General features: G+C 36.9%; 1 protein-coding gene across 1 annotated transcript in view; it reads right to left on the bottom strand.

Moving 5' to 3' along the window:
- The window catches only part of KIF14 (kinesin family member 14), a 28,887-nt gene extending 7,626 nt beyond the window's left edge, over window positions 1-21,261 (bottom strand). Inside the window, exons 1-21 of the mRNA XM_086463090.1 lie at window positions 20,150-21,261; window positions 19,512-19,766; window positions 17,968-18,055; window positions 15,634-15,732; window positions 14,011-14,063; window positions 13,626-13,656; window positions 13,163-13,270; window positions 11,946-12,062; window positions 11,206-11,324; window positions 10,733-10,905; window positions 10,232-10,379; window positions 10,064-10,127; window positions 9,668-9,852; window positions 8,737-8,839; window positions 8,324-8,484; window positions 7,334-7,481; window positions 6,456-6,608; window positions 5,729-5,855; window positions 5,077-5,170; window positions 3,765-3,903; window positions 1,479-1,579 (exon numbers count right to left, since the gene is read on the bottom strand). Of these exons, the coding sequence (XP_086319216.1) occupies window positions 1,479-1,579; window positions 3,765-3,903; window positions 5,077-5,170; window positions 5,729-5,855; window positions 6,456-6,608; window positions 7,334-7,481; window positions 8,324-8,484; window positions 8,737-8,839; window positions 9,668-9,852; window positions 10,064-10,127; window positions 10,232-10,379; window positions 10,733-10,905; window positions 11,206-11,324; window positions 11,946-12,062; window positions 13,163-13,270; window positions 13,626-13,656; window positions 14,011-14,063; window positions 15,634-15,732; window positions 17,968-18,055; window positions 19,512-19,766; window positions 20,150-21,261 (3,578 nt within the window). The remainder of the gene's footprint in view (window positions 1-1,478; window positions 1,580-3,764; window positions 3,904-5,076; window positions 5,171-5,728; window positions 5,856-6,455; window positions 6,609-7,333; window positions 7,482-8,323; window positions 8,485-8,736; window positions 8,840-9,667; window positions 9,853-10,063; window positions 10,128-10,231; window positions 10,380-10,732; window positions 10,906-11,205; window positions 11,325-11,945; window positions 12,063-13,162; window positions 13,271-13,625; window positions 13,657-14,010; window positions 14,064-15,633; window positions 15,733-17,967; window positions 18,056-19,511; window positions 19,767-20,149) is intronic.
- Window positions 21,262-23,110: the final 1,849 nt, after the last annotated feature.

The raw sequence follows: 23,110 nt of genomic DNA on the forward strand, positions 1-23,110 counted from the left end.
CCTGTCTATCCTCTTGTCACATTCAGCCCCGAACTGCCCTTCCCTTTTGGAACAGCCTGCCCTTTATGGTCCATGACACTACGTATCAGAAGCATCCAATCTTAAAGTAGCACGTGGAATTCAATTTATTCACCAGTATGTGCAACTGACATCAGTTAACTGCTGTCAGTGCAGCATACAATGCCTATTTCCCTTTTCTTGTTCAGTTCAGCTTTTATTGTTGCATTTTCAAAAAGGCAGAACAAAATCAAATACACTTCTGAGATTCAAAAATACACATTATAATACTGTCCAGAAGTCAGCATCAGATAAAGAAACATTATTCTATCATTAAAACAGTATTTGGAAGTATTAATGATATTCTATCATTAAAACAGTGTTAAAAATAATTTTTTTATCCGTTGCATTCTTTTCAGATAACTTTTGTTTACCTGGAATGATCAGGAATGCCTTCCAAAATTTACAGTCAGATAAACTGACCTGCTTTATGACAGAATAACAACAATCGTACAGGCTGCTGCCCCCCAGCAAAGCTATAATTAAGGATCTGTTAGCAATTCTGTTATAAGCTACAGCTTGCAGAAGTTTGCAAGTCAGTTATAAATCCTGTTACAAGGCTAAAACTTCAAATACAAGGTCCTAGACCAACTGCAATGTACTACTTAAAAACAATGCTTTCATATTATAGAAGTGTGAAGAAAACATTAAAAACTACACATTTCACTCTGCACTGATGATATCTAGATATAAGGTTTAGAAAGCTTATATGTTTTGACAAAATATACTTCTGGGTATAGAGGAACTTTTGTTCCTATTTCTCGTCCATGAGGAAAGGTAAGAGACTGAACGAACAGACGAGAAGAACTCATCAGTTGGCACAGCATATGGGGTAAGTGAGGATGGAACAGATGTCCAAGTGCCTATTTAAAACCACTTGTGTTACTAATTAAATACATGGGTATGTATAACCTTAACCTGTGGGTCCTCTGCAGGTTAATTAAAAGTCCTGTGCTACAGACAAATGTATCAATTTCGGAGACAGCTTTCTGAAATAATTGGGAACAGCTTTTAATTACCTCCAGCTAGTTGTCAATGGTCATACATAAAAACCCTCTGGCACTGATCAGACATACATTCCGTATATGCCATGCCCGACCTCAAAAATATCACTGTTTAATCTGCCAAATTGCTTTAGTGGGCATGCAATTTTTAGGAGCAACATGTTGCATACTAATACACCTTTCATAAGTGAAACCGGTAAAGCATAGTAAGGTAAAATATTTAGTTCAAACTTTCCCTCCTCCTCAGAAATATATACAAAAACTTTCATTTAATTAGTAAGTTAGTATAACTAAGGTAAAAGAAGAATTAATAAATAGAAGACTATGCTAGTGGCATAGAAGCATGTTTAGATAATTACACAAATTATTTTTTGCTTTGTTTTAAGTGTAGATGAAGGAGCTACAAATTAGCATCACCTTCTTCTGGAAAGAGAGGAAACCGAGGCATCTGAAAGGTCAGGCTCCCACTCATCAGCAGGGTCATAAAATACATCGGCAGCTTTATTGCTATCATTACTCTGAAAAAATAAAGAAAACACAGGGGAGCAGTAGCGTTAAACAGAAGTAGAGAGATAATAAAGCATTCAGCGTATGGATGAAGACAACATGTTCTACTAACAGTAGAACAGTAGTTTTAATGTTTTTTCTGTTGTTAGGATACGTATACTCTAGAAGTTAACTGACTGCCAGCCAGCTTGAGGTGTGTTTGAAAGCAAACTAAAGCAAGATAAACATTTACAAATACTCCTAGCTACCCAGCGTCGGAGACACAGGGACATCAAGTACAACACTTCTTCACAACTCTCTCCACAAGCCAGATTTATTAAAACTCTGGGTATATAATTTATTCATTTTTATAACAGGATTTGTGTAACAGTTTCAGCAATAGTTTTCTGCAGGAAATAGAATGTGGTCTCTCATACTGTTAAGATCCCGTTTTTAGCAGTAAATATGGCAACAGTCTTCTGTCACTGGAAATACTTGCATATTACAGAGTTATATAATAAAAGGAGTGTTTTCTCAATTTTTTTCTGGCTTTTTTTTTCTGGCTTTCATTCTCCTTTTTGGATATAATATTGAAAGACTTATTTCAAATATATACTCATATATGAAAAAGTTCTTCTTTCAAATAAAACATAATTATTTTGTAAAGTAGAAAAAAGAGCGTTCTGAAGTGTAAAAAAAAAAAAAAAAGCCTTTGTATTTTTCCCTACCAGCACTTTCAGTGTCCAACAGTTGAGATTTCTTCCTCTGTAAACTTCAGGTATGTTATTTATGCGAGAATGTAATTTGTGTTCGGAAATAGCAAGCACTCAAATATTTATAGATTATCTGAAGCAATTTCTACTCATTTTTCAATACTGCTCTGGACTAAACATAATACAGAAATACAGATATTGGAATGAAAAGAATGCATGTGATCAGAGGAATCACAAACACAGCACAGAACAAATTTAGACAAGCTGTTCTCTTAATCCAAAACCTGATCTTAAATACATATTTTTCTTTTGTGTATTAATCAAAAAACCTCCAAACTAGTATAGCACAAAATACAAGATCATTATGGTTCTACTAGATTGCTTTGGATCCTTCCTTCATGTTAACCAGCTCTCTCTCATGTCCAAGAACTTTCCTTCCTTTAACTTTCATTATTTCACTCCAGTCTAAAATAACTTTCAATTCATATGACAGAAACAAATAAAAACAAACAAACAAGAAATAAAATGCAATGATCAGCTGTGAAGATTGCAAAACCCCAGAACACTCTATCACCACTGAAAAAGGAAAGTGCTTTTAAGGGCCACCAGATCGAAGCAGTCTTCAGCTCTAAAACAGGAAAAAATCTAATGGAATGAAATGAAAACTGCCTGTTCACATGGGAGTCAACAAAGACAAACTTATTTCTTATGACGTTTCTCTCTTTAGAAGACTAAAAAAATACCATTCTCCCAGCAAATAAGAGCTGATACTGTAATCTTATCTGTATTCAATAATTTGGAACCATTGTCTACATTTATGTAATAACAAAGATTTTAGCGGATGGTTATAGGTTATTTCGTGGATACAGAATCAAATGCAGTTGCTGTTCCCACTTCTTTATTTTACATCCTCCTCTTCGATATAAAAAGTAGTATGATATGCAAAGTACTGCACATTTAGAGAAGTGCAGTACAAAAATACCCAGCTCATCTGACCAAAAGCAATGGAATTAGAAAAAGGGATTAATATGCACCTTAATTGGCAGTTTATTAAACAAAAAACAATGAAAAATGCCTTCAAAACTCCCATTGAAGAACCTAAAGCACATACAGACAAAAGCAACCAGTAGCAAATTAACTTGCCAGAACCAAAGAAAAATAGAATGTAGTAACAAAATTTCAAGTGATAACTTTTTAAAGTCAAGTTTTCCTCTGGAATAGATAAACAATTGCACAACCAAAAAAGCACAAAGCAGTCCCTGATTTACTACTTCCCACTCCGTACACAAAATTACTCGAATAAAGCAATTGATTTCTACTGTCTTCTTTCTCTATGATAGACAAGTGCATGTACATCTGTTTAATTAAAAAATAATCACGTGTCTTGGTGTTCAAGAGCACATAAAAAGAGACCCCAAGATTTTCTTTCTGTATGGATTATCAAAATCTTATGGTTGACAATGTATTACTGATTATTAATGGTTTTTCTTCAGTTGTTACTGACCTCATAGAGCTCTTTCATTGCTGCTAGTTTGCATTCAAATTTCTCCAGGCTCCAGAAAGTTGCTATTCCCAGTTTGATGTTACGAACCTGCACCTGAACGGAAGACACTGTTCCTGTTTTATCATCAGTTTTGTCATGCCTAAGAATTTGAGAAAGTTTAAAAAAAAAAAAAAAGGAAAAAGAAAGGCAAAAAGCATAATTCATATCACAAAAATAAAAAAGGTACTTGTAGGTAGGATTATACAGAGAATAAAAATGTGATTACCAACAGAGAAATTGCTTGGGACATCATGGATCTCAAAACAAACATCAGTGTAACCGCTAAAATTATTTTTATGTAAAGGAAAAAAGGAATCCCTGCATTCAGAGATAAAAGTAGATACTAGCATACAAATTCCTGGCTCTCAAGAAACTCAGAACCAAATACATGCTGCAGAAGTCTACTGGTAGAGTTCTTGTTAAAGGATGTGAAAAAACAACATCTGAAAAACACAGTAATACATGTACCTACTAGAAAGTCCTAGCTTACCTGCATTTATTGTAGCATTTTTTAAACGATAGAGTTTCCTCTGCACTGATATATCTCTGCTCACACTAAGAACACCTGACAGATACAAGAGTCCACTTCTAGAACACTTTTCAGCTACGACTAGCCAGTAGCATGGCATAGCAAGAGATCTGTGGAGTGAACCAATTGGTCCCAAACACTCAATATCCACTGTAAGTATGTGCCAAGTAGTTTGAACTACCTCTGTTGTGCTCCTGTGAACTGAACACTTCCTAGTGGCTGGCACATATTCCCCAGCTTAGTTTTGTCCAAAAGCAATGCAGTTAGTGTGCTTTAGCATCACTTCAATACGTGAACCAAAGCAGGATGGACATCAAGATTCACCTCCAAAGCACACTCAGTCCAAAATTAAATGACTGTAGGCACACCTTTAAAGTCCTGATCTATAATTCAAATTTAAATTCACATTTCAAACTAACAGGGCTAAACTACACACTTAACTACAGCTGGTTTGGAAAAGTGATCTACCATGTTCAATTTAACACAACCATTACAACAAAAACAGCTCACTGCACGTCCAGAATCCACGTCCCAATTTTCAATATATATTTATTTAAAATATATATTTTATATATATATAAAATATATATAAAAATATATATTTTATATATATATAAAATATATATAAAAATATATATATATAATATATATAAAAATATATATATTTTAATATATATATATATAATATATATAAAAATATATATTTTTTATATATACACACTTATAATTAACTCAGGTACTCACCTGCAGAAAACAGTATTTTTCCCCAACTGGTTACTAATAGTGTTGGCCTCTTTGATCATCACAGATAGCTTCAGAGAATTCCAGTTAAGTGGAACTAATAAAGAATATAGCAAATAATGATTAAGTGGATCAAAATGTGACACAACAACTTTAGGGTTAAAAAAAAACCACAAAACAAAAAACCACACAACCAAAAAACTTGAAAGGAATTTAGCCAACAGTTTGGTGAATTTCCAATAAATTGAGAAAAAATGACCCTCCCAGCCAAGACACCCTTTCCCTGACTTTTTATAAAGGGTTATTTCAGAAACAGGAGCATAACACCAGACACTATATATTAACTTGAGATAGGAAGCAGAATCAATTCTGTTACTCCAGTTTACCCAATGAGCTAACATTTAACCAGTTCAGCCAGATGGGGGAAGGACTTTTAAGTAACTGGGGTAAATACAGATTAAGACAGAGCTTTCAGCACCCTCCGATATATACAGCTTATGAATAGAAAGGATTGTAACAGACAAAAGGGTTGTGTCTTGTTCAGGATCGTTAGAGAAGTGTTAGAAAAAGCTCCTGGATTCACATCTACCAAATCCAAGCCCACCGAGCAAAAGAGAAGTCTGCATTGCCTTTGCAACGTGAGGTATATACATACTAGTCATAGTTTTATTCCCACTTCCACGATTCTTCTGAAGAACGTGTATTTCCTCAGCAATCTTCTGCTTCTCAGCTTCCAGAGCTTCCAGTATCTTTGCATGACGAATAGTATGATCTTCTAGAGCCTAGGGTGGCAGTTAAAAAAAAATTTTTTTTTGAAAAAAAAGAAAAACCAAGCGCTCTTAGTGCTGTTTACTGAACCAAAATTTTTTGTTGCTGTCATTTTAAAGACTCTCAGAATAGAATGAAATTTATATCGGACATCCTCTATATTGATATGAAATCCTTCATCTTCAAATTCTGACAGGTTTCTGGTTTTGCTTAGATATTGTTATGCTTAAAAAAAATACTGGAATTAAAAAGAAACTTTTTTTTTTTTTAAGCCATATTTGTTGCAGCAGTCAGATATATACGAACACCAGCCAAAACCCAGTCATTACTTACATTAATGCCTGGAGTCATAACTTTTGGCCCAGGCAACAGTCACTAAAGTTTGGTACATGAACAAAACTGTCCACATTACATAAGAAATAAGGTCAGCATTAATTTAGCCCCAAATTTAATACAATAACATACTCGAAGTGTAAACTGTTCTTTCACATAAAATAACATAGAAGAAAAATACTTCAGAAACATTTACAATGACTTATTTAAAAAATACAAACAAGCAAACAACCACAAATAAACCACAGTTTATCACCTAAAAAGCTTAATTTGAACATCACCTGCTTAGTAGCTAAGGTCTCCATTTCTAAACGTTTCTTATTGAAGTGTAGTTCTAGCTCAAGACTTTGCTTTGCCTTCTCTAGCTCCTGTATTTTAGTTTCAGCTTTTTGGTTATTCAGTTCTTGAATTTGCTTCTGACGAGATTCTTCTCTCTAACATAAAAAAGGAGAGATGAGAGAAGCTATACCACTTCTACAGCATTTTCTGATCCATCCCATACGCAGATATCAAGGTTTACTTTCACTTCAACACGTTTAAAACGTGCAGCCTCTGTGGACTATTCAGCCCAGTGTCAGCAACAAAAGGTTATAACCCAGTTCACAAGCATCACATTATGTCTTCGATAGCACATCTAAGAAATAAGATACTCCACAATAATGGTTTTACCGTGACATACTATTCTACATCAATTTCTGTGTATCATAAAAGTATTGAAAAGACTAACAAAGTAGCATGCAAACTTGGAAGAAAAAAAAGCCATATTAACTGAAATACTGTATACTACTCATAAGTTAGATTTTGTAGGGATTTTTCTTCACATACAAGTTACACCCCCATCAAATTCACACTGGATTAACATTTTAGTTCCTGACTAATGCTATAAACCAAAATCCCTAGAATTCTGAAGGGGATACCTACTTTACAACTTCTTGTGTTAGTAAGGCTGATTTCTTTTTTTTTTTAAAAAAAAAAAAAAAAAAAAAAAGATGCTTAGCATTCCCTAAGAATTTTTGCAAGACAAAAAAAAAGCCACACAAAAAACCACACCCACAAAACACCCCCGACCAAACAACAAGCAAGCAAATAAAAACCCCGTACTACAGCTTCTGTTTTATTTTATTGATATGTTTTATGTAACAATGCAATGGCAACTTACCACCTCTGCTTCCAGTGATTTTATTTTGCTTTCATAAGCTTCTTTTTGTGAGGTCAGTTCTTGCTGAACCATCTCTTTCGCAATCTGGACACTTTGCATCATTTCTTCCTTGGCTTTGAGTCGCGCCTCTTCAATTTCTGACTCAAGCCTACAAGCGGAAGTATCATACATTTAGAATGCTTGCTTTAGTCTCCTACAGGCTACATACATATTATAGTATTTTCTTCTGCTGTGACAGGAGCCTCCAATTTTAACAGGAAAAATACGAGGGTTTGTTTCAGTTTTTTTAGAAGCAACTTTTTATACTTTACCTAAATATTATTGATTTCATAGGGAAAATGTCCACACTGGTAAAGATGCAAGACATTCCAGAATTTTAAAGTCCATTTGAGTTCCATATTTATTTTATCACGCACCTTTCACAAAATTAAGAACTATAATAGAAACTCACTAAATCACATTAAGATGCAGAAAAGTAAATTTTAAGCCAGTGAATCTTGTGGTTTAATAACTCCCAGGAATGAAGCAAGTACAAATAACACTTCAGTTGGTCTCTCAAATTCTCCACCATCACTGAAAACAAAGGCTGTAACTTTAGGTTCTTCTCATTTTCCTAAGGCATTTGTTTTTCAGGCTTTAAATCTTTCTCAAACATCAAAAGTCAATTTCAGACCCATCATGTGCTTGGAGAGAAATGTAACCAAAGAGATACACTACTTTGAGGACTTCTGGAACTCAGCATTTCTTTAATAGCAGCCTACATCCTTGATAACTGGACTGAATTGTGGTGATCACCTCTTAGAGGTACGCATTCATTTCAGCTAAGTCTAGGGCTTTCATTTCTATTATAAATGGAGTTAGTAAGAACCTTGCTATTTTCCAACTTTATTGTGAAATAATTAATAATCTTAAGTTTCTTATTTCTTAAACTTATTTCATGGTGCATTAACAACTGAATTTCTTTTTAGAGCAAGATGATCCAACACTTACTGTGTTCTCTGTGCAATAAGCAGCTCATTCTTCGCAAATTCAAAATCTTTTGGACCATCATGCAAAAACGTAGTCCCACAAGATTGCCTTTTAACTTTCTGAACTTCTACTGGATGATTAAACCTGAAATAATGGTCTCCCCCAAGGATCACTCGATCACCCTATTGGGAAGAAAAACAAAAAACCAAACCAACAACAAAATCACACCACACTCTCTTCTATAACTTTTAGATTTATAAGCAAATTCACAGTGCTTAAAACATAACAGGTGGGAACACAGAAATTAAAGAGGAAGAGGCAAACATTTACAATTTCCAAGCCTTCTAAGAAAACCTCCAGTCTGAAGCTGTAATATTACCAAAGCAAAGAGATCCACACATGCACATATCACTATTACCAAATCAGTTACTTACGTGATGCAGAACTGTTGGGTCTAAAATGCATTTCCCATTTACATATGTCTTTGCATCTCTCAGAGGAATAATACTCACTTTGCCAACAGTATTTCTTATAACACTGAAAACAAGAAACATTTGTGATATTAGAGCTAGGACAAAGGTTGGACTCTATGATCTTGAAGGTCTCTTCCAACCAAAACTGTTCTATGATTCCATCATCAGTAGCTCATGTTAATCACAAATTATGTTTCTTAATAGACTAAAATTCATGCTTTAGACAGTGTCCTGTTATTGTTTTTCCAGATGTGTCTTCATACTATTTAGTTACAACATACATAATTAATGAGTGACAACCTGTATTTCAGAAGAGAATTGATATTTCAATCTAAGAAGAATCCCCTGCTAAAAAATTACCACAATAGCCTGTCATCTGAGCATTTCTTTGGTAATGCTTAATTTTCCAACACACTCGCAACTTTCACATTTTTAGTAATTGATTAGTTAAGTTTCTCACAGCATTTTGTCTAGGACCAATTGCATGGAATGCACTTTAAACAGTATTTCTGCATTATGGCCATGTTGCTCTCTATTTTTAGTTTTAATTAAGAACTGTCAAGGCATTTCACTTTTCCACTGAACTTAATGTAATAGGATTGTCACACAGCATCGTTTGATCAGTTCCTTCTTCAGCATTTCTGCATGAACAGAAAATTTTGCTACATGAATGAAACAAAGAAATCAAACTACCGTGGTTAACAGATTTCTAGAGGGACCAGAAGGAAAATACCTTAATCAAACGGTACAAAATTTATCCTTAAATAGTACTTTCCTGGTTAGAAAACCATACTTTGTTACTGCCAGAAAGAAGAGTGACACCAAAAGAAAGGGAAGAGTGAGAAGAAATATTTGCTGCTCTCACTTCAAGTATAAAAAGAACGCTACATACCAGTGGTCATCAGCAATTAGCACTCCGGAAAGCTGGATATCATGTTTCGAATTTGGTGTATACCTTCCAACTGTAGTTTCTCCTTCTTTGATCATATACAACAGCACCTCAGAAAGCTGAGGATCTTCATTGAGATTGACAAGGTTTGGTAAACGATTGTCCATTTTGAATGCAATTCCTGCTTTCTAGATAAAAAGAGAGCTCTGCATTAAAAAAAAAACAGCTTAGTCTGTGCATTCAAATATCTATATTAAATTTTTCTAAGAAGTCACAGTAGTCTGTTGAAAGACTAGCCTTAAGGAAACTAAATCTTACAACTATGCCAATTCTTCTGCAAGGCTGGCTGATGTATTTTTCTGGACTATCTCCTGTAGAAAGTGAAGAAAGAAAACGTACCTGCAATTCTTTGACATCTTCTAATTTCCTTTTTTCTGCTTGTTCAAATTTTTCTTTCCAGGCTCTTAATATATTAAGGGGAAAATAACACAACATATTAGGAGAAAAATTACAGCATATAAATTTTACCGTTTCTATTTTAAAGACAAACATTAATGACTGCCCAACCTTTGCATTTCTGCCATGTCCCTCTCCTGCTGGTGCAATTTCACCCTCAAAGATGTTATTTCCTGCAAATAACGTCTGTATTTTTCAGGATCAGTGTTCAGAGCACTTTTCTGAGCTGCCTTCAGTTTTTCAATTTCAGCTTTCAGTTCTACATTAAACAAACCAGACACACAGCACATGCAAAAAATTAAGACAAAATAGGGTTTAGACATTTCAGTTCGATGCTAGAAAATTCATACTGTTATTCAGCTAAAAATTAAACACCTTTCCCCATTCCAGGTTCTCAAGCGTAGCCTAAGGTATCATCTGAACTTTGGCAAAAAAAAAAGGAGCTCACAAGGAAGAATAATATTAAAAGGAAGATATCCTAGGTTGTATTAGCCCAGTTGACAAGTGGTCAGTCAACACAATAGATCATTAGTAGTAGGAACTCTTATGGAGCAATAAGTTAAACACACATGCAAATGAAAAACCCTTAAAGACTGCAGATGTCAGCCTCACCTCTGATTAGCTTGGCATTCACATCTTCATTTACTTTAGCAATGTTGATAATTGAACAAGCTTGTTTTGCATAGCGAAGAGTGCTGAGTGTTTCTTCTGTACTGCTGGCAGCTGGACTCACTGTGGCAATCATAGCAGTTTGTGAATTTCCACCAAGACTTTCCTTTAACAACCTTCATTTCACAGGAGAGTAAAAGTCAATCTCCAGCCCCCACATTGAAAGAAAAAAAAAAAAAATCAAACTTCTCAATCTGAACAGACTAAATACAAAGTATCTAGAGTCTTGCTATTTAAAATACAAACCAAGGTCCTGTTTGTTCTTTACCTGATGCAACAGGCTAATTCCTTCCCTCCATAGGTCATTTGAGAGAGAGGGAGGGAAAGAGGGGAAGTGACACCTCCTGAACAGAAGAGGAATCCACAATCTGAGAAAGTCTTTACTTCTACATAAAAAAATCCTGAAGTGTACATACCAAGTAAGGACAGATTCCCGGTAAGGAATGAAAGTTTGCTTTCCATTTCGAGATTGTTTAGAGAGTGCAGAAATAACCTTTCCAAGGGTTAACAGTGATTTATTGATACTCACACCCTCCTACACAAAGCAAAAATGAAAATAATTATAATACAGTTGAATTTTCTTGGGTAATGTTATTGATTGTACTATTGATTTAATCGTGCTTATCCAACATATGGTGCAGCTGTACCATATTAAGTGTCACCACTGATTAAAAACAACAATGAGATGCAAGAGTATCCTAGATGATCTTCATTTGGAAAGAAAAGAGACTTTGGCTTTAAAATAAGCAGTGTTAAGAACCATCAAACTTATGAACGAAGCTTGAGAGAAAGTCTCTGATTAGAAACCCTATTTACTTAAAACCCCAAAAAACAGGCAAGCCCCAACGCTGTGTGATATCAGATTCATGATTCGGAAAGTCACGCGGACAGTTTTTCATTATTGCTTCTAAAGGATCATTAGACCTGCATAGCACAGGGAGTGCTGTCCTACGGCCACACTGCATAATCAAAACAGCTTCTTAGGGCCATCCACTCTCCCTAGCAAAGTGCTATGCAATGCTTACGAGCATAAGGGCTACAAATCCTTTTACAACTACAGTTCCTGCCCAAGAGCCCTAGTAGGTGAGGATGCTTTGGAGTTTAGGGATATTCTTTGGAATCGGTCCTTTTCCACAGATTTCCAGTCTTGGTTTACCTTCAGCCTTTCTCCAGTGGTCTGAGCTGTTGAGCAGCATTCACTACCAGCTAGATCAATTAGATTGATGTGACTGGTAAGCCTGCGGTCACATTGTTCTTCATTCACAAATTCTACCTGGAGAAAAGGGAGATGTTTGCATTTGAACTAAAATTAAAAGCCTCAGGACAAGCATAAATCTAACAAGCTGTTCACTTAAAATACATAAAAAATTGACACTTCCATTTACTTTTTGACAGGATACCTTCACGTACATCCCTTTAAGGAGACAAAGTTCAGACTTTTAACCATAGTATCAATTGTTTGCAGTCAAATAGCTGTATAAGCATAAACCACAAATGCAACCGATTAGCAAACTATGGGTTTGGGTCTGAAGTTTGACTATTGCAGCTACCCAATAACCATGGAAATCAGTAAGCTGTTACTGACTTAGACCAACAAAGATCTGCCAAGCAGTCAGTGGAAAAGTCTCAAGACTAGTTCAGGTAGAGAAAAGAAATAATCTAGGGGTGAGAATGTTGATGGGAAGAAGGAAGGAGAAGATTAGGAAATTGGGCTGAAAAATTAAACCAAGAACAACAAATAACCCAAAGCAACAAGTTATTTGTGAATGGAGAAAATTGACAGTCTGTAGAATTCTGAGGAGCTCTACCCATTTTACTTCAGTTTTCAGGGTCATCTCACTAAGTCAGGTTTTGTCTCTTACACATCTGCAAATCAGATGAGGAGCTGTAGTCCCTATGTCCTGGAGATACATGGGCGAGAGAGGCATTCTGAAGCAAGGAAATATTTACTCAGTGATCTGTTGTTGAAACTGAGCAGAAACTGCATCTCCAACCATTGTCCCAGCTCATCACCTGCACCACCTTGCATAGCCTAACCTTCTTGGATGCTAAGATGTGTTGGCAGCAGTGTGAAATTAGGTCTGGCCTTAATTTGGATTCCAGTTACATCTCAAAACTCACGCTCAGAAGCTTGGAACTACTCCTAGATCTGCCAGTCTAGGCATATTTATATTGCTGCTATAAATATACGTAGCACAGACACATCAGAATCTACTCAAAGCACATAAAATAGGTTTTGCTGTGTAGAAAGCCATGTCAAACTACCCTGTGCTTTACTCATGTTCAAGTATATTCTCAAGACAGTTTTCTAGGCAGCACACAAAACAACTTTTTACTACTCGATTTGAACAGATATAAAACACCCAGCAATACCTTGGTTTGCGTCATGACAAGGGTGAAGACAGAATGAGATCTAGAGCTCTTGTCGTTCATTACTGTAGCAGCTGTTGCTCTCTGTTTATTTCCTAGTTCAAGCCAACTCTGTAAGAGAGAAAAGTCAGGATGTGAAACCAAAACTTACTTTGGGTAGTTAACCAAAGATTAAAATCTTTTCAGATAAAGTTACTAACACAAATGATGACTCTGTAAGGGAGGAATTAATACTTAAGTTTAAGAGATAACCATGTGGAGAGAGTGACACTTGCCTGTATGCATCTACTTAGCTCCATTATACAGGACCAGTCTTCATTATCCTTTTACAAAATCAGCTGAAATAACATAAGACTACTGAGCAGCCTGGAAAGCATTTTCTTCCCATCCATGGAATTTAGTTTTAAGCAGTGAAAGAGCAAGTAGAAATATTTGTATTCACTTTTAGTAACCAAGTAACTCTTACCTGGATATCAGAGTAAGAACTGACAACATTCCTAAGGTGGGGGGAAAAAGAAAAGTTTGGGTTCAGACTATTTTCTTTCTACAGTTTTCCCTGCTGCCTGACTTCTGAAACATTTCCCCAGTTACAGACAAAATACAAATATACCATGAAAGCTCCAGTTGTCTTGAGACCTCCACGCACTTATTTCACTAAAGCAATACATTAAATGAAATGTGTCAAGTCAAGATAGACGTGGGTATGCATTTTTGTAAAACTATGTGATACTAAGATCTTACCTAATTTACTGGTGAATACACAAGTTTTCACAGAGCCTCAAGATAATAATTAGCACACTCTTCTGGGATTACACCATAAATTTATTAAAATAAGAACAGTTAAGACTTACACTGTCAGACCTTCCACATACGGTCCTAACACTGGATGTTCTCTTACACGAAGCTGGTAAGAATAATTTTAAAAGAAAAATTATTAGGAGTGCATTAGTTAGACCTAGCACTCAGGAATACCTTAAAATTCAGAGAAAGTCTATCTATATCCCTAGTTCGATGTTTATCATCAATAAAACTTAGCATGAATCTTCTAGAACAGTATTTTAAGGAAAATACCCACAATGGAATTTTTCCAGCTGCCTGAGAAATTGCAGCAGACTGCACCAAGCCATTGCTCACAGAGCTAACTGCAAGAACATGTATCTTACGTAAGATATTTACATAAAAAGCCCCAAGCTTTTCTTCAACGTAAATTTATTATCTTTTCAAGTTAAATAGCTTAGCTCAAAATCACTGACAAAACTCACATGAAAGCACGCCTACTATAAACAAGACAGCATAGTCTTTACTTCTATATAACTAGTCCACATAAGTCCTGAGTTCGGGATAAAGGACTTATTTCAACAGCAAGTTGAACGTAATATATCTTCTTTATCATAAACTAATACTCATAGTTTACACACACGGGCAGTATAGTGTCAGTATGTCAAAGTACATATTGGTTTTTAATAAATCAAACGTGATAAATTCCTTCCCTACATCCCCTACTCAAATTTCTTTAATTTATGGTTTTACATATTCTAACACCCAAGCATTAAAAACTAGCTAAACTAGTTTAACTAGTTAAACAGGCCACTGATTTTTCTTTCCCCCCTCCTCCAGCTTTTTGGGAATCAACCAACCAACAGGGAAAAAAAAAAAAAAAGAAACTTCCTGAACTTCCTGATAGCCCCCAGGCTCTAAGCAATAAATAATCCAGAGCAAAGAATCTGAAAGATATTATCCATCTTGGTACTAAGCTCTTATATAATAGTGGTTTTCTGTAGCTGGGCAATGTAAATACACAAAGGGAACAAAGTCAGGGGAAGAAAAAAAAAAAATCTTCCTTCACAAATATTAATATTTTTTGATGAATATACTATGGACTGCAATTAGATATGTAGAGTCAGTGGCAAAGAGGCATCCCAGTAGAAAAACAACACACTGATATTTTCAGAAAGTGCTGAGAACTGAGGAAACTGGTGGATTAAATACAACTGGGCAAATACTGGGCTGTTTGGGTTTTTTTCCAAAGGCCATCGAAGCCTCCTGACATTGTCATCCTTCAATTTTAGAACTCCATTTAAATTAAAATATTATAACTCAAATTATATTGCACAGAAGACTCTTAATATAATCTGGAGATTTAAATAACTAATATTCTAAGTGACTTTTTATAAAGGCTGATAAGATCATCTTCATCTTGCAGATAAGGAGAGATGTTAATTTTGAGAGATTCTACTGAATCGGTTTGTTTCTATTTCAGTGAGATTTTCTTTTTTTTGCTTAGCATTTCTAAAATGCAAAGCGTTTTGCTTGAAATCATATAACAAGATTATTTTTTTTTTACTTTAATCCCATTATTCACAACAGCCTAAGGTACTTGGATATTGTGCACTTCTCATTTCTGCATTTTTGTTTACTGAATAGATGCCACTATTTCAACATTATGCATGTACTTGTTTCTGTGAGCAACTTACTGGCTGTTTCTTCTGTCCACTTTCAGCTTTAAAGACAAGCAAATCATGAATTTTCTCATTGTATACTTCAAAAAAGCTCATTTCAAGATGATACAAAACCTAATAAAATTAATAATAAAAGTTATTAATATAGTCCACAAAACATTTTCGTCATCGTTCATTTCAAAAATTAACCTAGAATACCAGATCCTGCCATGCAATATTACAGATGTTTGTACTGAAGGGAATTTCCCAGAGAAACGGTATCCTAAACCAGGGATCTGTTCCTGCCAAGAGTGCAATTTACTGGAATTCCATCCACAGACATTTCCAGATGATAGCTATCAAGCTTAAAAAATAACAATAAAAAAATTATATACATCCATCTCAGAAGTTTCAGTGTTGGGTTTTTCAGCACATGAAAACATAGTTTTGTTTGAACCTGCAGTGGTCTCATTCCCTTAGGGATTGCACTTCTACAGCACCATACACATAACAGAGAAGGCGTGGATTGATGTCAACATCCTGACGCAGAACAGAATGACCTAATAGAAAGATAAACTTTGAATCTACCTACAGTAATTTAAAAACAAAAACCAAAAAAACCAACAAACTTTCATGAAAACACATCTCCTTCCTCTGAAGGCATCCAAGTGTTCCCTCCCTCCCCCTTTTTTTTTTTTTTCCTTTTTTAAATGGAATTTTCTTTAAGAGACAAGGAAGACTGCTGCCAAAAAACTAAACCACTGAAGTCAGGAATACAAGGTTGAAGCAATTTGCAGCAACAGAATCACATATTCACAATACATAAGCAAACGAGTAACAAACATACCTAGCAGCTCAGCATTTTTTAGGTGTTACACTCTCTAGCCAAACTCAGTAACAAATAATGTTCTTTGATTCCTCAGTGTCTATCAAATCTACTGTAGGATTAGAATATTACATGTTCACCGGTGTCAGGATTCAGTCAAGAATTCAAGCATAGAGCAATAAAGAAATCTGGAATAGTTAAAAATGAAAAAGTTTGCCTGCATAAGCTTAACTGAATGTTAAGGTCTACGGACCTGAGAGTCAGTCCCTACAGACTCGGACAAACATACAGAGAAAAAGAACACGAAGAACAGCCTTTGTCACTAGCATATTTAGCATCAGATCTTCCTTTCTCCAAGAAAGGGCATAAATAGGTTTCTAATCCTTTTCACAATTTTAAGAGACATTCAGAGTTTCTAATAACCACAGTAATAACTAATAACTAATTACCGTAGTAATAACCTACGGAAAGACTTAGGTGCACAATTCAAATCTCATGTGCTGTACCACAGTCAAGGTGGTTCCTCAAAAGTGATTCTATCCCAGAAATTCAGTCTTAGAAAAGACTGTCAGACAGAAAAATAAATATACCTGAAGAATTCAAACCAACTCCGTGCATAGCTGCACTCAGTTTGGGTCTTTTCTTCTTAGGACATGAAATGAGTAGTTTAAAAAAAAAATTTAAGAGTTTAACTTAATTGTGTCTCCAGTTACAATTCTCTAAATTTACCATTACTACACCGATTAATTGGGTCAGAAACAGAATGTAAAGCTTCATTAAAACACCAGAAAGGATTACCACTTTGTTGTTTTTAAATCCACATGCCATAAGTGTAGGACAGGAATTCAAATCGAAATACACTGTGATCAAATGAGGTCCCTTCCAACCCCTAACATCCTGTGATTCTGTGAAATATTCCCACCCCCTCTCAGACCACTCTTTCATCTAGAGTTATGTACAAATAAAGATCTATTCTCAAAACCGAGACAGAAAAAAAACATGATTTACAATGAAAATTTTAAAGTCTTAAAAAAAATCCAGGTGGCAGTAGTTGATTGTTTTGGGTTGGTTTTTTTTTTATTTCAGCAAGAATACCGAGCTAGAATGCTAGAACTAGAATACTATTAAAGTGTTCGTGACAATGTTTAAATTCATATTTTTTTGAGTTCTATTTTATATGCCTCCACTAAAAGTATGGAATGCACTAGGATTTCTTTTTACCTTTCCTTATATAAATCTGACATTGTAAGACACGCTATATAAATGAAATAATCCTAGTCTAGTGACACATCAAAAACATCATGCCCATATTTCTTTTTTGCATTATTGCTCTTAAGGAAGCAAAACAATGTTGATTTTGACTATTTAGGGAACCCTGTTCAGAGCTACTAGCAGAAATAAGACTTGAATCAGCAAAAGAATACAGACATTAATAATGGATCAGCATTAAGGTATAAAATGAAAGAGTGAAACAGGTACCAAAATACTGAAACACATCAGTTTCCTCATAATTCAGTGCAAGGTCAATAGCATAAGCAAACCACCTGCTGCTCGTCCATTTGCGCTACTTGAGTGAAAAGATCTTCACAAAGTCTTGGAATTATTCCTCGGTCTTCACCAAATCCCATCATCCTGTAGTTAGAAAAAACCCAGGTAGTTCAGTTTTGTAACTCTCTCTAGGTAGTTTTAATATTAATTGTATAGATCTAAAGTTGAAATGTCACAGGGTCTGAAGTTACAGAGATAACAAGCGACAGAAATAAACCTGATCTAAGTTGGTACTTGTTTGAGCAGGGAGTTGGACGAGGTGATGTCCAGAGGTTGTTTCTAATTGATCCATTGAGAAAGAGGTTGAAAATCTAAGTAAAACGAAAACCCTACAGCAACTGAAGAGTAAGTTGTACTATAGACAGTAAACGTACAGACATCTGATATCCTACAGGCACGCATTTCATAGTCTCTGCACGCTGCCAGTGTAGCAACCTAAGCCCCTCCCCACCCCCGGGGTAGGTTTTTCCTGCCCAGTTCTGTCAGAGCAGAACACCAGGGTACCGGACTAATTCAGCTGCAGCCTAGAGACGCACACAGCTGCACGACATAGTTGTGAGCAGAAATTTGTTGTGTACGCTTGACCTGAGGACACAGTCACTACTGATTGTCACTTCAGCCTTGATTAAAATACAAAGGGGTGAAGGTAAGTAATTGTCTACCTGAAAGTGCAGGAAAAGAAAAAACACAAAAAACAACAAACAAACAGCAAACCTACAAATAAGATAACAATTGCAATACCCAGTGTATCTTTCTTTTAGGACAAGGTAAATAAACACTACAAGCAAAAATCGAGTTCCCACTTAAAAAGGAAAATCCTAACTCTGTATGAATTCTGTATCTGTTATAAATTGAACAGAAACATTAAAAATACGATAAATTGAATAGAAGCGTTTTTGGTCCTGAACTGCTTATGTAAAAGTCTCTAATACCTCATGGGAATTATAAAGCTCATAGAACTGACTTTTAATAGATGCATGGTTGGAAACAAGCATGTTTCACTATGCATTCTCTTGAAAACTATACACAAGGTATATAAAATTGGCTATAAACCCTCAAAATGTTACTTGTCTGGGATTATTATGTGTAAGATTAGATTTCAAATAAGCAGGGCCACAAACATCTGGATTTATTTATTTAAATTCTGAAACAGTCAGGACCATAATTAGAATGATCGCTTAAAGGTCTTGTCCAAAAAACAACTTTAGAACACATCACTTCATGCATAAAGTAACAAACAGAGGTGAACAATAGCACTGGGAATCTGAGAAGCTCTCAACATTAATAAAAGTTTTTCTTCACTAAAGTCTCTGGAAAGAGCTTTTATTCTCTTCACTAGAAGCAGAAAGAGGCCAGTGTCAGATATATAAAAATGTTCTACAGCTAACTTTGTCTTAATCATTATATTGTTTAATTTTTTTTAAATATTCTAAAATATTCAATAACTATGAAATCTACTCCATAGAATCTCTTTTCATGACTTTACATTGCATAACAATTGGCTCCTGCAGAATTTTAACAATCATTATTAGGAACTTACGTGTATGATTTTCCAGAGCCAGTCTGTCCGTAAGCAAAAAGACAAGTGTTATATCCCTCAAAAGCTCTTTCTAGGAGTGGCACTGCCAAGGTTTTATAAATCATTGCTTGGCTTGCAAAATTAGGATGACACTTGTCAAAAGACCAGAAAGAGAAGTCAAAACTGAAGCTGTAAGCTTGGTTTGTGGCTGGGTTCCGTACAGCTGTCTCTGAACCACTCATGGAGATCACAGGGAGTGAGTTTTCATTTTTCTCTCTGAACGGAAGTGGAAAAGAAAATTAAAAAATTAAGGAGTATAAGCTACATGCTTTAAGTTAGTCATTTCAATCAATTGCCTTATGGAAAATAAGTTCAGTAATCATTGTTAAGAAAACCTGATTGATAAACGTACAAGGTGTTCAAGCTCAAAATACTTCAGCTAATGAACATGTAAAAAATAGCCCTAAATGCCTATAAAGTGAATTCAACCTCTTAATAAAATCTTTACCTTGATGTTGCATGAAATATTGGCTAATTTCAAAGTACGTATTACATCCTTACTGGGTCAATGATTAAACAATTCAAAAAAATACAAAACAGGCATCAATGTACACTATAAAAGCTGCTATTAGCATCAGAAATAAGTCCAGGATACAAACCTGTTACTGAAAGGCCGTACACGCACTGCTACAATCACTTTGCTGTTTTCCACTTTGAAAACATCTTTCTCAGTGCTATCGCTCTCAGCTAGAGCTTCTGTGGTCTCTTTTGGTTTTGAACTTCTCACGAAAGGGGAGCTGGAGACACTAGTTTTCCTTTCAGCTAAAACGTGACGATGAGGTGTTCGTTTATTCGCAGCAGATAGAGAGGGTTGATCCTGAGAAGTGCTGTTCTTTGGTGTGAGCTTAAATCCTTCTGTCAAACTTTTTGTGGATGTCCTTGGTCTTTCCAAACTGTTATGTTTTATAACAGAGTGTTGTAACCTTTGCTTTCCAGCTAGCTTATTTATATTACCTTTTTCATTCAGTTGTTCTCCTGACATCCTATTAACATATTCTGAGTTAACTAATTGTTCTGATTTAGTAACTTCATTTTGAAATTTTGTGTCAGCAGTACTTGTCCTACATTTCAAACGCGTGCAGCCACCATTTTCACACAGACTATCAACAAAGCCAAAGGACTCCTTGCTGTTCATGTTACACCGCAACCTTGTACTTGACTGATTCTCAGCTAATTTAAAGCTTGGGTTAACATCAGGGGTGTCATTATTATTAATATTTGGTGGAAGTGAAGTCTTGTAATTTCTTTGTGCAGCAGAGTCATCATTTTCTATTCCAGGCACAGTATTTTGACTAATTTTACTCTTCTGTATAGAGCCTGTCCTCACACGCCTCTGCAGTGTAAGTCTGTTCACGGTTTGTGTGGTTTCCATGCCCTGTGTTGTGTTTGTATGCAATTGTTCACTACTGGACACTGATTTTTTGCTTGCTCCTGTTCTCCTCTGGAGTACGAATCTGCCTTCAGGTAAAAATGCAGTTGATGTGTCACATGCTCTTTTACAGGCTGAAATCACGTAGGTCCTATTTACTTCCTCAGCCTTATTCTGAGAACACGAAAGCAGACTATCCTTTTCTTCTCCCGACACCTGCGGTTTCAGTTGCTGCCCAGACACTTTGCTGCTGGTAAAGGTATTCTGTGAAGAAGGCTTCTGCAAAGTGGTAGTACATCGTGCCTCAGAGGGGGTTCTTGCAGGAGCTGCGTAAATAGACATTTTGCCTTCCAGCAAGTTAACGTTAAGGGTTTTAATAAGTACAACACCTTGCCTAAAAGGTTATTTCTAGTTGCTGCTTCTTGAGGAATCTGGGGAGACAAAGCAAAAATTGGTTTATGATGCTCACTTCCACTGTGAGTTATGTTTCAGCACATGGGGAGCTCTACATATACTGCAGTAAATACATGTTCCCAAATATTAATAACAATCAGTGCCCCGTTTCACCTCCAGTACTTAAAGAAAATTCTCTTGTATTTGAATGACTGCTTCCACAAAATAACAGGTTATTTGATTCCATTTATTGAGTTTTGTGATTTGTTTCAGAAAGTAAACCACACATCATGGAGAAGCACCAGTTGGTACAAAGAATGATCTATTTAGCAACAAAGATCACCGTGGACGTTTCTTCCAAATGATCAACCATGATCCCCAAAGAAAGGGAATTCAAGATCATGCCTCCACTCACTCATAACTGTTTATGCTCTTAGAGTTTCACAACTAACAGATTCCAACAGATCAACATTATTAACATTGAATAGGAAATCTGTGAACACAGAACGCAGGATTTTTTCATTTTTACATATCATATAAAACCCCCATCAGAATTGGACAGTTGTTAAAGATGAGTACTACAATGCATTTGGACACTACTTTAATTCACTATAGTACAAACATGCATAGCAAAACAAAGATACCTAGCCTAGGGGACAGAGGAAAAACTGTCATATGTATTCCATATCCTTTCTACATGTAAATATTTAGACAGCTGTATATGTCCAATCTGTATAGAAAAGCAAACTTTTCAAAAATTTAAAACCTGAGCATACTTATTGCTCAAGCCAGGTTGATACAGTAAACTATTTCTGTTACGTGAGTTGTAAGACAGACGTTTTGTGGTTCTGCCTAGCAGTCAGTAAACAAAGAAACACGGCTGTAAACCATTAATTGCCTTCGTGTTTTCTGAAAAGTCCATCTTTTCCGTTCAGCTTGAAAACAACCAGCGTAAGGACAGAAGTGCTCCCCTCCTGGGCTATAGCTGTCCCTTTTGGACAGTGACAACGCCTTCTTGTAGAAAACTTACATCTCCCCACTGAACGCGCTTTCATTCTAAAATACGAAATACGGCGCAAGATGCTAAAAGTACGCTCGCTCCTCGTTTTTAATTGATTACAAATACTAATTAGAGACGAGACTCAAGCGTCCAAAGCTGGGTGAAAGCGCAGGAGAAACAGACGGCTTCGCTACCCTCTGGCACACCCGCCCTGCTCGGGCGGGCCCCGCAAGGCTCCCGCACGGCCACGGACCCGTTTGAGGGCCGCCCCGCTGAGGCGGCCCCTCAGGCCCGCCCGCGCCCTCAGGAGAGAGCGGCGGCGACCGGCCGGGCCTGGCGGCACCTCGCGCGGCAACGCCTCAGCCCGGAGCCCGCCGCCGACCCAGCTCCGCGGTTCCCGAAGCAGCGGCCGGCCGCAGGCCCAGGGGATGCCCCCGGGAAACCCGCCCCGAGCCCCGGAGGGAGCCCCGTCCCTCATACCCCCCCGCACGGCCGCCCCTCCTCACCCGCCGGCCCGGCCTCGCGCCGCTCCGCGCCCTCTCCCTGTCCCGTTTGAATGCCCCGGGCCCGCGGGGATTGGCTCCCGCGAGGAACCGCGTCAGAAGGGGGCGGCCCCGAGCGCCTCCGCCGGGGCGCGGGAGCGGCTCGGCGCGTCCCGGAGGCCCCGGAGCCGCGGTCCTTGGCCGGCGCCCGCCCGCCGCGGCTTTCCCGTGCGAAGCGTTTGCTTCCCTCCAGGGAGGCCCCGGGCTAGCGGGCAGGGAGCCCGGCGCGGTCAGTGCCCCCCTCCCAAGGCCAGGC

This window comes from Leptosomus discolor, chromosome 3 (assembly GCF_034619465.1).
Source record: "Leptosomus discolor isolate bLepDis1 chromosome 3, bLepDis1.hap2, whole genome shotgun sequence".
Taxonomy (NCBI): Eukaryota; Metazoa; Chordata; class Aves; order Leptosomiformes; family Leptosomidae; genus Leptosomus; species Leptosomus discolor.